This window comes from Castor canadensis, chromosome 15, assembly GCF_047511655.1.
Source record: "Castor canadensis chromosome 15, mCasCan1.hap1v2, whole genome shotgun sequence".
NCBI classification, from domain to species: domain Eukaryota; kingdom Metazoa; phylum Chordata; class Mammalia; order Rodentia; family Castoridae; genus Castor; species Castor canadensis.
In genome coordinates, this window is record NC_133400.1 from 9,568,627 (window position 1) to 9,583,471 (window position 14,845).

General features: G+C 45.4%; 1 protein-coding gene across 1 annotated transcript in view; it reads right to left on the bottom strand.

Annotated features, from left to right (window-relative positions):
- Vat1l (vesicle amine transport 1 like) overlaps positions 1-14,845 on the bottom strand; it is a 153,641-nt gene that overhangs the window by 56,783 nt on the left and 82,013 nt on the right. Inside the window, exon 7 of the mRNA XM_020162448.2 lies at positions 13,350-13,544. Coding sequence (XP_020018037.1) covers positions 13,350-13,544 — 195 coding nt within the window. The remainder of the gene's footprint in view (positions 1-13,349; positions 13,545-14,845) is intronic.

The window sequence follows — 14,845 nt, forward strand, 5'->3', positions numbered from 1 at the left end:
TGTCCAACTAACAAGCAATCAAAATGCAGTGAAATTAGAACTCAAGTAGCTGGTAACTTGAAATCACTGAAGTGAGGCCAAGAGTGGGTCATGCTGAGGCTCAAATACTGGCCCTGGAGTCCACTCCAGTCAGCTCCACTGCCACTTAAACTGGATGTCTTCAGTCTCCTCATCTCTGTGTTCTCATCAGGAATGTGGACATCTCTACTTCCAACTGCAGAGGGCAGAGGTGAGCATTACGTGCTGCTTGCTCCCTGTCATGGGAACAAGGCTTAATCTCCCTGTCCCCATCCTCGTCCAATGGGTGTTTATTGAGCAAACTTGCTCAGTGACAATATGTGTGAATGTGCGAGGGAAGCTATGAAAATGACACACTGTAGAAGAGAAATGGGAAGGAAGAAACAGATGAAAGTTGTATCAAGCACCCCTTCTGTGGCATTTATATCCAACGTGCAGTTGACAGCTTACACATGGCTTGTGACAGATTTTGGAAAGAGCAGGAAGATCAAGGGTTATTCCACTTTACAGATGCAGAAGGCTAAGGCTTGAGATGCAAAGCCACCTGTCTGTAATTATAGAAGTGACTGAATGCTTCCAGTCAGGGAGATGGGACAACCAGGGAGAAGGGCTTAGGACAAAGTCACCATCACACTTGGAACAGGAGAGTTAGCAGAGAGCCAGCCTGAGAGTGACGCTTTGGCTCCTCCATTGCTTATCTGTGTGACCTCACTCAGGCCACTCAATCTTCTCTCAGTTTCCACATTTGTAAAATGGGAGATAATATCTCCTTCCTTATAGTACTGCCATGCATCTTGATGAGCTAATGCATGTAAGTGCTCGGTGATGTGCTTGGCTCAGGGCCAGCATTAAACTTCAGCTGCTCCTGTTCCTTTGTCACTGGTCCAGGGCTCACAGGAGGCTGCTCACTTAGAGTTTATTAAATGACTAACCGGAGCATGGCACTTTCCTGGCAGCACCTCCCCAAACAAGCTAACAGTTTAGTAATCAGAGACAGGCTGGTTGTGGATACAGGAATGCAAACACCAGCATGTGTTTATCATGTGTGCTTTCGGGAGCTTCTGTTCCCCAAAGCGGCTCCACAAATGCCTTTGGCCAGGACAAACAGCCTAAGGAAAGAGCACCAGTAAGCCTGGGCACGTGCCGGTGGTGGCAACTCAGAGAAGCCAGCCTGGGAGGACTAACTACATAATGACAGAAAGATAGTTCCCCACCCCTCCCTTCCAAGGGGACAGCAGAGGCTGGCTTCTTCTGTGTGCCTGAGAGCTTTCCACACGTGGCCTCTGGGCATTTCCACAATGTTCCCATTGAGGGGACCATTCTCCCCATTTCACAGAGAAGGAAAGAAACCCAGAAAAGAAGTGAAGGACTCACAGCTGGATCTGGAGGAAGGAGGACAGGAACGGCTTTTGGATGCTTCACTTTTAACCTGTAGGCTAAATTTAATCATCTCTTTACAGTTCACAGACATTTTTACTTTCCACTGTCTCAGCCTCAGAGTCCTATGGGTTGAACTGTGTCCTCTCCTACCTCTGCATGTTAAAGCCCTAACGCCCAGGACCTGATTTGGAATTAGCTTTTGCAGATGTAATTAGTTTGGACGAAGTCATACTGAGTAAGATGGGACCTCATCCAATATGACTTGTATCCTCATACAATGGGGAATTTTGGAGAGAGATGCACACAGGGACACCCTGTGTGAAGAGAAGGCAGAGAAGGGAGTGATGTGTCCATAAGCCAAGGGGAATCAAAGATTGCCAGCAACCACCAGAAGCTAAGCAAGGCATGGACAGATTCCTCTCACAACCCTCAGAGGGAAACGACCCCGCCACTGTCTTCAGCTTTGCACTTCAGCTTTGCAACAGATTTTACTTGGTTAAGCCACTCAGCCTGTGGTACTTGTTATAGCATCTGTCACAAACTAATACACAATTGATCTGGGAAATAAAATCAAGTTGTTCCCAATTTATAGGTGAGGAAAATGAGGAAGAGGGAAGTAAAGTGTTTAGAGGTCAACAGCTAGGAAGAGGGAAGATTAAGAAAACCAATCTGTTAGTTCAAGTGTGTCTACAATCCAATAGGAGGTGTGCCTGTGGCTTAGAATGTGCTCAGTATTGGGAAAGTGCTTTGTAGTTTACAAGAGTTCAACATGATATGGACTCATGGATTGCACAATAATCACAAAATCCTATGTGACAACAGGGTACATGGCAGGATCTCCATTTTTTTTCCTTTATTTTTTAAAATTGTACGGGGGTTTGAACTCAGTGATTCATTCTGGCTAGGCAAGTGCTCTATCAGTTCATACCCCCAGTCCTTTTTGGCTTATATTTTGTTTTTGAGACAGGGTCTCACTTCCTTTTTGCCTGGGTTGACCTTGAACTCCAGATCCTTCTGCCTCCACCTCCTGAATAGCTAGGATTACAGGCATGCACCACCATGCTTGGTTTATCTCTATTTCTCATGGAGGAAACACATTCACAGAGTTGCTGGTGCATTCCTGAAGGTGTGAGCAGAGGCAGTGTTTACTTGGGGCTTTCTTCCTGCGTTCTCTGATTCAAATGTATACTCCAGGATTCAAAGGACTCTTAATCTGCAGTGCAGCTTAGCCATTTTATCTAGTCTAGCAGACAGGCCAGAACCTGTGAGTAAGACCATTACAGGTGTCTTGGAAAATACTTAAAATGGTCTTCTGTTGCCTTCTTGCAAATAAGGTGTATCAGGCACAGAGAGCACTTCTAGCCTTTGGAGATGGCAGAATGCTGCTCTGGATCTTTTAAAAACACAGCCAGGAGCAGCCTGCATCGACTGTCTCTGGCTCACAAGGAAATCCAGCCTTGCGATGCATTTGCCCCAAGTGACGGGCATGAGGGCAGGAATGACCATTTTCTTTGTAAGAGGAAGGTACTCAGAGTTGAGTTTGCACACTTCCAACAAGGAGTGCTGAGTGGTGGATCAACCTAACCCTGGAATGTACATGGTCTCTCGTGTCCATGGAGTCATTTGGCTCTGGTCGTAATGGTAGATGTTTCACCAGGCCTATGAAGATGTCTATCCCAGGGTCCCAGAAGGCTTGCAGACTATGCCCTGGGCTCTTGTGTGGCTACATATGGGAAAGTCCCTGACCTCCAAGATCTCAAGTCTATGGCGGATCCTTCTGCAATGCACTGTAATAATAATAGCTAACACTGAACACTTACTGTCTGTGAAGCAGTACGTTAGGCTATTTAGTTCATCCGCTTAGGAACTGAAGGGAGGCCTACTGTCCTTTCCATTTTCCACAGGGAATTGAGGGAAGCAAGCATGTGGCCTCTGAAAGTAGAAGTTCCCAACTCAGGGTCGGGTATTGGTAAGAGGAATCAGTGCTTTTCCGGAGGAGCTAACACATCTCGGAAGTGACCAGGAATTTTGCAGGATTAAGGATCAGGGAAGGACCACAATGAGCAGAGTTAACAGCACGAACAAGGCAGAGAGACACAGAGCCACAGCTGTCCAGTGAGGTTGGAGCAATGGGTCTATTTGGGCAATTGGTGGGAGCTCTCACTACCTCATTTCTTCTCCCTTCTTCTAAGGCCAGCCTCTCTAGCCTTTTCATCACTGGGCCCAGCCAGATGAACCTTTTTTTTTTCTGTGCTTAGATATGTCCACCTCCTCAACCTCCCACCCCTCTCTCCAGCTCCTTGGCCTTTGCCCAGGCTGTGGCCCAGACTCTGGTCTCATCCCTGCCCAACTCTCTTCCTCATTTCACTTCCTTTTTATGCAATTGTCTTGACTATTCACTTCTGCCTCCTTGGGTGGCCCTTGAGCACAGACCCAGGCCTCCTCACTTTTGTCATTGTGTTTTGAAAGCCCAGCCAGTGGCTGGCATGCAGTAAGAAGGCACTCTGGAATTATCTGTTGACTGGATGATGGATTAGATTCTACTTGCTGCTATGACAAATTACCCCAAATTTAGTGGCCTAAAACAATACAAATTTATTTTTGTACAGAGAAAATCAAGGGGTGGGCCAGCTCTGTTCTGTCTGGAGGCTCCATTTCCTTGCTGTTTTTGGTTCCTCCAGGCTCTTCCCATTCCTTGGCACATGCCCTATATCACACCACCTTTCTTCCTGTGTTCTAATATCACAGCACCTTCCCTGAATCCGGCCCCAGCCTCCCTCTTACAAGGACTCTTGATTTCAATATGGGCCCAACTGGATAATTCCCTCATCTCCAAATCCTTAATTTGACCACCTGAGCAAGGTCTCTTTTCCCATATAGGGATGTAGATATGTTCCAGGAGCCATGATTCAGTCTACCACAGATAAACGAGTGGGAATAGGGGCCAGAAGGCCAGACTCCCCAGGCTTTGCCTCTTCCCTGTCTCCTAAATCTTTCAAATCTCCCCTTATTGCAACATTAAACCACTCTTCCATCACTCTTTCTCAATGTATGATGTGTGTGTGAGCATATATGCTATCTGTGTGTTGGATTTAAATGATTCACATACCATACAATTCACACCCCTTTCAAAGCATACAATTCAGTGGTTTCTAGTATATTTCAGAGTTGTGCAGCCCTCACTATCATTAATTTTAGAAGATTTTATCCATCCAAAAAAGATGCTCACTGCCTGTGAGCAGTCCCTCCCTGTTCCATGCCATCCCCCATGTCAGAACAGCCCTAATCCACTTTCTAAGCAGCCTCCTCCCCACTTAGCTCCTTCTGGCTGATTTCCAGGCACTTGTACTGTTCCAGGTCCAGCAGGAGGCTTAGGCTGCCCATGCTTTCCCCTCCTGGCCCTCTGCTTACAGACTTTTGCCCCCATCATTCTTCTGGAATTGCTGTCCCAAAGATCAGCAGTGACTTCTGGGCCCAATCCAAGGACTTCCACTCTGTGTGCTTCCTAACTGTCAGCTGCAACCAACAGTCAGGGCCATCGGATGGTCGCAGTGGTCCCCTAACACTGCCTGCATGTGGATTGCCTTGTCCTGTGCCTGCTGTGGGAAGTGGGGTGGGTGGGAGGTGGGAGGGGTGCTAGGTTCTTGTCTTTCACTCCACAGAGGAGAAGTTAATGTCCCTGAATGAACTTGAGGGTCAGGTTTGCCAAATACTAGCTCTGTGACCTTGGGCAACTTCTTCATCTCTGTGTACGGCCATTTCCTCATTTGTGTCACAGTGATTGTAATAGAGGCCACCACTCAGGGTAATGATGCAGATTGACTTAATTAATGTTAAGAGCTTGCCAAAGCACTTGGTGCACAGAAACACACCATGCTAAGTGTCTCCTAATTAATTATTTAGCTCATTCTTTTGTTCGGGGGAGTTCATTTGGTGCCTTTTTCTCCCACCAACGAATTCTATGTGTTAGATTTCCTTGGAGCTCAAATGTCCACCAAATTCAATTATAAGCAAGGGCTCTGGACATTAAAAACCTCTTCAAAGCTCATCTTTATGATCTGTAAGATGAGGACAGTAGGACCTGGGTCTTTGGTTCGTGGGGAGTTAAAATGAATTAATACATGAAGCATTTAGAATAGCACCTGGCACAACACGAATCCTCTAGAAATGTTAGTGGTCATAGTTATCCAGCCCTCTTCTCTCACCTCCATGTGGCTGTGGGTTTGACCTGCCTGGGGACATCTCTCCCTGCTCTCCAACCTACCTCAGACCAAACTCAGCTAAGTGCCCCACATTTTCCACATCAGCTTTGGTTACTGCTTCCAAATCTCTAAGAAAGTTACACATGAAATAGTTGCCACCTGCTACAATTGAGTCCCCCTTCCTGTGGCTTCTCCTCGAGTCTTTGCTCTTAGCTTGGGTCACAGCATCTGTTTCGGGGGAGTGGTTTCATCCTCTCTTAACTTCTGGGTTGGGTGGGCATTGAAGTGTATAACTACCTTAGGATGGACAGTCAGTCTTCCCTCTGACAGCCTCTTCTCCTGAGTCATGCCACACTTCATGTCATCTCCTTTTTAATCAGCTGCCCTCTTGTTCAGGGGCAGAGAAGAGAACTCATGAAATTCAATATCATTTCTTTCCCTTCATTCTTTTTTTGGGGGTGGTAGTGGTACTGGTGTTTGAACTCAAGGTCTTGTGCTTACTTGGTAAGTCCTCTACCAGTTGAAACATGCCTCCAGTACTTTTGTGATTTATTTTTCAAGGTTTCACCTGGAGCCAGCCTGGACTGTGATCCTCCTATTTACACCTTCCATATAGTGGAGCTGACAGGCACACACCACCACACCCAGCTTATTGTTGAGATGGGCTCTCCCTAACTTTTGGCCTAGGTTGACCTTGAACTGTGGTCCTCCCCATCTCTACCTCTCAGGTAGCTAGGATCTTAGTTGTATATCTTCATGCCCAGCCTCCCTCCATTCATTCTTTTAGACAAACCTCTATTTGTTTAGGATCTGTGGTGAATGAAAGACATAATCAAGCCATAACTGTTCCCAGCGTGGTAAAAATGCAGGCAATAAGCCAGGAGCTAGTGGCTCACACCTATAATCCTAGCTACTTGAGAGGCTGAGATAGGAAGAATCACGAGTTGAGGTCAGCCCAAACAAAAAGCTGGGCATGGTGGTGTGCACCTGTCATCCCAGCTATGGTAGGAAGCATGAAATAGGATTCTGGTCTAGGCTGTCCCAGGCAAAAAGTGAGATGCTATTTGTCAGAGCAAAAAGGGCTGGCGGCAGTACAGCACCTGCCTAGCAAGCATGAAGCCCCGAGTTCTAACCCCAGTACCACCAAAAAAAAAAATATGGGTAACAAATAATGAAAGACTAGAGACACTTACATCAAACAAGTGGCCAGGTTTGTGCAATGACCTTCAATGCAGCCAAGGCAAAGAGATATATAAGGAAGCCCACAATGAACATAATTGACTCAAAGGCAATTGTGCCAGAAGGCTAGTGGAGACAAATTGCTTCCTATCTTCCAGCAGAAGAATGACATCATCTCACAGACTGACTCTACTGCAACTTTCTGCAGTGCTAGGAGCATTCTATACCTGCCCTGTCCCACATGTGGTTTCTGGGCACTTGACATATGGCTAGTGTCATCAGGAACCTGTATTTCCAATGAGACCTAATTTTCACTAAATATTAAGAGTCACACAGGGAGAATGGTATCATACTGGAGAGTGCAGTCATAGACTTTTATGTAAATGATGCTATAAAACACCAGAGATAGTTTAAGTAGAGGATTTTAAAAATTATTAATATATTTATGCAGCCTTTTATGTACTTTAAACTGGCTGGTAGGTGACAGTGATTGTAAACAGAGGTCACAGTGAAAGTCTAGGTATATTTTGTGTGTGTATTGGGGTTTGAACTCAGTGCAAGCACTCTATTACTTGAGCCATACTCCCAGTCCTTTTTCTCTTAGTTTATTTTTCAGATAGGGTCTCATGTTTTTTCCCAAGCCAGTCTCAGATGGTGATTCTCCTACCTCTGCCTACTGAGTAGCTGGGATTACAAGACTGTAATGTCATGCCCAGCTTGGGTGCATATCTTTATTGTGCTCACACTTGGGGCCAGGGTGGACCTCAGGGAATTGAGAGGAAGGAATGGTGGCCTAGGATGCTCAAAAGTTCTCTGCCTGGCAGTGAAGGTCTTCACATTTTGATTCCAACCAACCTTATTACCTCTGCTGTGTTTAGCCCAGACCTCTCTCTCTACCCTACTGCCCCTACTGGAGATTTTATTCACACTGCCTCTTGCTTGAAATAGCATTTTTAATAACTCAGATATCATCCAAATACTTTCTGTCCTTCCAATGTCAACTAAGACCTCACTCTTAAAACCGTCTCTGAACATTCATTCTTTCTTAACCTTGTTCTGTCTTAATTTCAGAACCAGCTGTAATTAAAGCCAATAATCCATGATCAACATGGCCTTGAGTGTATTCTCTAATTGTTCTCATGGGTTTTAACTTTTTGTCTTAAAAACTAAATTTTAGGCCCAGGTTTGGCGCAAGTAAGTGGTATAGCACTTGCCTATCATCAATGAGGTCCTGGGTTCAATCCCCAATACCACAAAGCAAAACAAGAAAAAGCTAAACTAAATCATAAACTCAAGAGCAGGAAACACGTCTAGGATTTCTTTGGACTTGGCACCCCCAAACAATATCAGCACAATGTTATGACAACTTGGTGGGCAAACACGTGGTTTTGTCCCTTTCCCCTCTATACTGTTTATGAGGTTACTTTTCCCCCAACTTAATGTACAGTGTCACCTTCATGCCTGAAAGCAAACCCAAGGTGCAGTCTCCTGGCTCTGCTTTGTGTATTAAATTTACAATAAAGTCAAAGACAGATGGCTAAAAGAAACCTTAATCATCTCTGATATTATTAAATCTTCTTGTTGGTGGGCTCTAAGAGCCCAGGAAAATTTTCTTTGAGCCCCTGTGGGCTTTCTGTTCCATAAATAGAGTTATAGAGTCAGTCTGAAAGGCAATTTTGTGCAATTGTTTACCAAAGAGGAGGAGAAAAGTCATTACAGTCCTCCTTCTGAGGTTCGCAAGTAATAACCAAGCTAAATCTTCACTCACTCTAAGCCCAGAAAAGCTGTGTGGGCTTGATGAAGAGCTGCGTTTGGCCCAACTGTAGCTCTAAACAGATGCCTGTAAATATTGCAGGAAAGGAGTCCCAGAAAGATGGTGGGAGTTACTCATGAGCACTTGGACACTTTTGTTGGCAAACATAGCAGCCGCTGCACCCCTTTTGAGAAACCCAGGCTGATTAGTGATCCAAAGTCCTTTGTTTTGCTGGTGACTGCATTAACTCTTGTGGCTTCTTTAAAGCAGTGGTTCTCAACTAGGGACGATTTTGTTCCCCACCCTTGTCATCCCCAGGGGACATCTGACAATGTCTACAGACATGTTTATTATCATTGCTGCAGCTGGCAGTAGGTGGATGCTGCTGGTATCTAACAGGGAGAGGACAAGGATGCTGGTGGCATAGGGCAGCACCCCACCCCCAACCAGGACAAACTTGAGAAGCCATGACTTTTTCTTGGAATGGGGGAGAAACCCTATCTTTTTTTTTCTTTTTGGTAGTACTGGGGTTTGAACTCAGTGGACTTATGCTTGCTAGGCAGGTGCTCTACCACTTGAGCCACTCCACCAGCCTGATAAATCTGTCTTAAAGTAATATCTTTTTTTAGTATAGCTTGTTCATTCATTTACTTATGCATACATTCATTTAACAATGTTTTTTTCCTTTTTTTTTTTGAGACAGGGTCTTGCTATGTAGCCTAGGTTGGCCTTAAACTTTTGGTCCTCTTGCCTCAGCCTCTCAAGTACTGGGATTACAGGTTACCCATAACCCCTTAGTAAGTTTTATTCTCTTTTCTTTAATGGTACTGGTAAACTGAGGGCCTTGTGCTTGCTAGGCAAGCACTCTATCACTTGAGCCACACCCTCAACCCTTTTTGTTTTGTTTGTTTTTCTGATAGGGTCTCTTGTTTTTGCCTGGGCCAGTTTAGACCACAATTCTCCCAATCTGCATTCTTGTGTAGCTGGGATTAAAGATATGAATCCCCATATCTGACCCCAATTTTTATTCTCTCTCTCTCATTTTTTTTTTTTTTGAGATACTGGGGTTTGAACTCAGGGCTTCCCATTTACTAGACAAGTGCTCTGCTGCTTGAGTCACAATTCCAGTCCCCAATATTTATTCTTTTTTTTTGCAGTACTGGGGCTTGAACCCACTCCTATTTTTGTGAAGGGTTTTTCGAGATAGGGTCTCTCAAACTATTTCCACAGGTTGGTTTCGAACTGTGATCCTCCTGACCTCTGCCTCCTGAGTAGCTAGGATTACAGGTATGAACCACAGGCACCTGGTCCAATATTTATTCTTAAGCAAAGGAAATATCTAGGCAGTCATATTTCTGAGTGCTGACAGATTCATTAATTCATTCCCACAATGTGGACCTTTGAGCAACTTCTCTGCCAGGGACTTGGGGCTGAAACAACACAGCATGGGTTTTCCTCACATAGTGTCCCTTTGAGCGGAAGGAAGGCAAGCCTCTGAACAAGTCAACAAATACATGCACGTCACTTCAAGCAGCAATCAGTATCAAATGAGGGAAAGTGAGAGAATAATGGGGCAGAGGAGGCTTCTTTTAAGAGGTAGGGGAAGGAAAGGCCTGTCTGCATAGGTGACATGGGAGCAGAGACACAAATAATGAGAAGCAAGCAGATTGAAAAGACTGGGAGGAAGAGTGTTTAAATAGAGGAAGCAAATGGTTGAGAGGCTCAAGATAGGGATGGCATGTGTGGTTCAAGGACCAGAAGTCCTTGAAACTGGGGTACAGGAGGGGAAGTAGAGGCAGTGAACTAGAGGAGACAGTGGCAGAGTGGGCAAGGGTGGCTGATCTGTGAAAGGGCTTTAAGCTGTGTTTCAAGTTCCAAAGGAAGCCACAGGGGAATGTGGTCCAGGTTAGGTATTACAAAGTCGACTCAAGCAGCAGGGCAGAGAGTACCTGGGAGAAGGCAAGACGGAAGTGAGGGACCAGGAAGGAGGCTCCTTATAGGAGGGAGTGCCGTATAGACCTAGCACCAACAGTGTGGAGGGAAGGAAGAGTGGATTCGAGGTAAAGTCCCAGAATGACCCCCAGCTCAGTCGAGCAAGCTGCCCATTGTGGCTGTCTGAGTGGGGACAAGTGCTGGTAGGGCACCTTTGGTTGGTATCCTCAGTGGACTCCATCCTTTGACAGATCATCACTTAACTCTAGTGTACCCTGAATTCTGGGGATCCCCTAGCAATAAAGGTGGTGCTAAGTCCTGATGACTTATGTGGGCTTGCAAACTTTTTCCCAGGCTAGATTCAAACTGTGATTTTCCTATTTCCACCTCCCAAGTAGATGGGATTACAGGCATGAGCCACCACACCCAGCCAAGCCTTCCTCTTTAAGAGTCACTCAGCAACAGGCATTCTGAACAGACATCATATCACTCATGCCAAAGTGGTGAAAATTGGTTCTTGGGGGATGAAAAAAATCTTACTTGGTTAATGTATAAACCATAGAACGTAAATATACACAATATTAAAATATCATGGAGAGGTTGATTAGGCCAAAAGTCTCTAAAATTATCCTTAGGGGTCCTTCTGTGTGGGAATGAAGTCTCCCCACTCTACTCACCAAAGGTTCTCCTAAAGCCTCTTCTCCCAAAAGCTTATTACAGTTGTCAGTTATCCTGTGTGTTTTTGTTAACTTCAGTGTTTTTAGCTGGTATTATAGGTGTGCTCCATCATGCCTGGCCCTCCCTTTTGGATTTCAACCCTCGATTAAATGCTACCAGATTTGTTGGGCCCTGAGTTTAAGCCTAAGTACCTTCTCTGTCCTTTGGATGCATTAATCTCATAGTGCTGGTCTCCCTCTGTCCCCTGAACATCGAGAACCCCGTATCTGTGTGGCACAGCTCTTCCCTGTTCCATGACATGCCATGGTGAATATCATACGGATGTCTGACTCACTAAATTAAAAACATTTTGAAGAAAATGATACCAAGAGGTTAACCATCCTGGCCATTGCCCAGCAGAAAGCATGCATTATTGCTTGATTTAATTTAGCAATAAATTGAATCAACACACACGTCACAACAGACAAAAGACTGGAAGGAAGCAACCCAAATGTTCACCACACTATCCTCCTCCGGGATGTGACTTGCAATTTTTTTTCTCCTTGTGGCTTTGGTTAATTTAGGAATTTCCTGTCATGAGCATGTATTTATCTTATAAGACACAGGTATTTTTGGTGGCTTGGTTTTTCCACCTCTTTTTTATTTTTGGCAGTACTGGGGCTTGAACTCAGGACCTTATGTTTGCTAGGCATGTGCTCTACCACTTGAGCCAGTCCCCCAATTCTTTTGCTCTTTATTTGGGGGGACTGGAGTTTTAACCACTTGAGCCACACCTCCAGTTTGGTGACTGGGTATTTAAATACTTCAGTATTAGACAAACTTGTAGATGTCATAGGGGCCAAAGGTCCAGTGCCAGTTAACCCCAACAAGTCTTTTGGGGGTTTCCTATTTTTTTGGCATTATTAAGGTTTGAACTCAGGGCCTATGCTTAGCAGGGCCATGCATTTAAGCCATGTCTCCAGTCTTTTTTGGCTCTTAGTTGTTTTTTGGAAAGGGTCTTCTGTTTCTGTCCAGGGCTGGCCTTGGACTACAATCCTCTTCTATATGCCTACCACACAACTGGGACCTTCGGTGTATACCTCTGTGCTTGGCTTGTTGGTTCAGATGGGTTCTCACTAACTTTTTGCCTGGGCTGATCTTAAATAGTGATCCTCCTGATCTCTGCTTCTTGAGTAGCTGAAACTCCAGACGTGAGTCACCAGACCTGGCCTTTTAAGGGGTTTTATAAGCTTAGAGAAGTCATTGAATTTGGGCCAGCTTAGTCCATCAGACAAACAGCTTCTCAGAAGCACACTCACTTCTGCCCCATAGAACTTAGGATTTGCTACACTTTTTAAAGGTGCCTTTGACTCTCAAAAGTACCTGTGCCGTGGGTACTTCATCCATGAAAAATGCAGCCAAACCAACCAAATCCATATCCTACATGTTTTAAAATATTCTCGGTGACTTCATGACTTAGGAAGATTTCTTAGTGAGCTGTCACATGAGGCCCAGGCCACATCCTTCATTCGTCCTTCCAGGGAGCTGCTATGACTAACTTCCCAATGCTCAACTATTCCTTTATCTGGAGGATTGTCTAGACCTTACCTCCCTGTCAAGTCCCCCATGAACCAATACAATACATTCATGCTTAGCGTCCTTAAAGGTTACACCCAAGTTCTCCATTCATTCCATGAGCAAGGAAGGTTTTCAAATAGTAGGACTTTTGGCAGATCCATTAACAAAAAGACTCAATTCCACACCAGACCCAATAATTCATCAAGAATTATAATGTCCATTGTAACACCTGAAAATGTCTCTCAGGGACTCAGAACACCCGGGCTTAGCAACAGAACATTTCCAACATTTAACTCTAGTTCACCTTGACCTCAATGTCCTAAATACTCATCAGATGACGATATGCATGAGGCTATAAAAACGTAACCGAAGTGAATTACGTGCATCTGTCCAAATTCCCGTCCACCTGGGAAAGATGGGTTCATGTCAAAAACAGTATGGCGAGATACATGCTTTGAGGAGCACTGACTTAAGGTGGTTCTTATATCAAAGCACTGTACTATGGTGCAATGACTTTGGGACCCTGGTTCAAAACAAACCAACCACTTGGAGAAAAATCACTTAGTTCAATATTGTACTTGGCTGCCTAAACCTGCCAAAATCGAAAAAAGAAGTAGAAGTAGTTTGCTGAGGAGAAGCCCCACTCTTACCTCCTCCAGGGCCCACAAGGAGTCCACCACAGGCTTGATCTTCTTCTGGTTGTAGAGTCCTATGAGCTTGTCCACCACGCCTCGAATGAGGCCCGCTCGGCCCTGCTTGAAGAGCAGGTTCAAAAGGGAGAAGCCAGCAATGACTTTGTTCTCTTCATACAACTTGATGGGGTTCACCTTCTCCACCTGCCACCACTGGAAGAGAGATGATGCCAGGTGACAAAGACTCAGTCCTGGGCCATAGGTGCAGACTGCTGATGTTATTGATTTGGCTGGGCAGTATATGGCTGCAGCTGGGCACATCCCAGCTGGATAGGACGCAGCTCTTGTGGGGGGTTTTTGAGCATCTATTTTACTGGGCATAGCTGTGAGTGTACAGGATACAATAGATAGTGCTGTCTACAACCAGCTCAGGATCTAGGGAGAAGAGAGAGCCTCAATCCAAAAATCCGAAATCCAAAACTTTCTGAGCACTAACTTGATGCTACACTCCTGACCCCATGTCCCGGGTCACAGTCAAACTCAGGCATGGTAAAAACACTGTACACAGTTACCTCCAGGCTACATTTCTAAGGCACATATGAAACATAAATAACTTTCAGGGCTGGGGGCATGGCTCAAGTGGAGAGCGTGTGCCTGGCAAGCTCAAGGCTCTGAGTTCAACCCCTGTACTGCCAAACAACAAAAAATCTGAAAAAATCCAAATTCTGAAATACTTCCGAACCCATGCATTTTGGATAAGGGGTCCTCAGCCTGCACCAGCCCACGTGTAGTGGAAACATGAGGTATTGGTTGGGTCATCAGCTCTGGAGTTGAATCCTGACTCCATACTGTTACTCCTTGCGGTTCATTTTTCTCAGCTGACCACAAGGGCAGACAACTGCCTCCAGTGTTTTCTGAGAGAATTCAGTGCAAAGCACATGGCTTAGTGAACGGAGAGCTTCAGAAAGTGTTGGGGGACATGGTGGAGGTGACCACTTTGATTCCAGGAACTGTTTGCTTTGGGGGCATATATAGTAGAGAACAGTGGCAAGTCTAAACCTGAACAGGTGGGCAGAGCAAAGAAGGGTGACTTAGGAAGAGGGAACAGAGTGAAGGAGGGATGAAGCCAAAGTACTGGGACTGCACGAATGTTCTCAGATGGGTGGCTCTCTCCTTGGGACATTTGGGAATGTGAGGGCACTGGGGTTGTGGTTACTGAGAGTAGGAGGCATTGCTGGGGTCTCTTAGGCAGAACCCAAGGATAATGCTGAACTCCCACCCTGTCCAGGATAGCCTCCACCACAAAGAATGATCCAGCCCACGATGTCAACAGCACTAAAGCTGAGCAGCCCTGGACTAATGCCTTCGGTGGGTGACCCACCACTGGTCAATGTGGCTGTCTCTTTCCCACTTTCACCTCCCCACTACAGACATCAAAATCAGCACACAATCCAGTAACAGCCAACAGACCACTCTGTTTGCAATGAATGGCTTTTCCTTTGGTGCTGGCTATA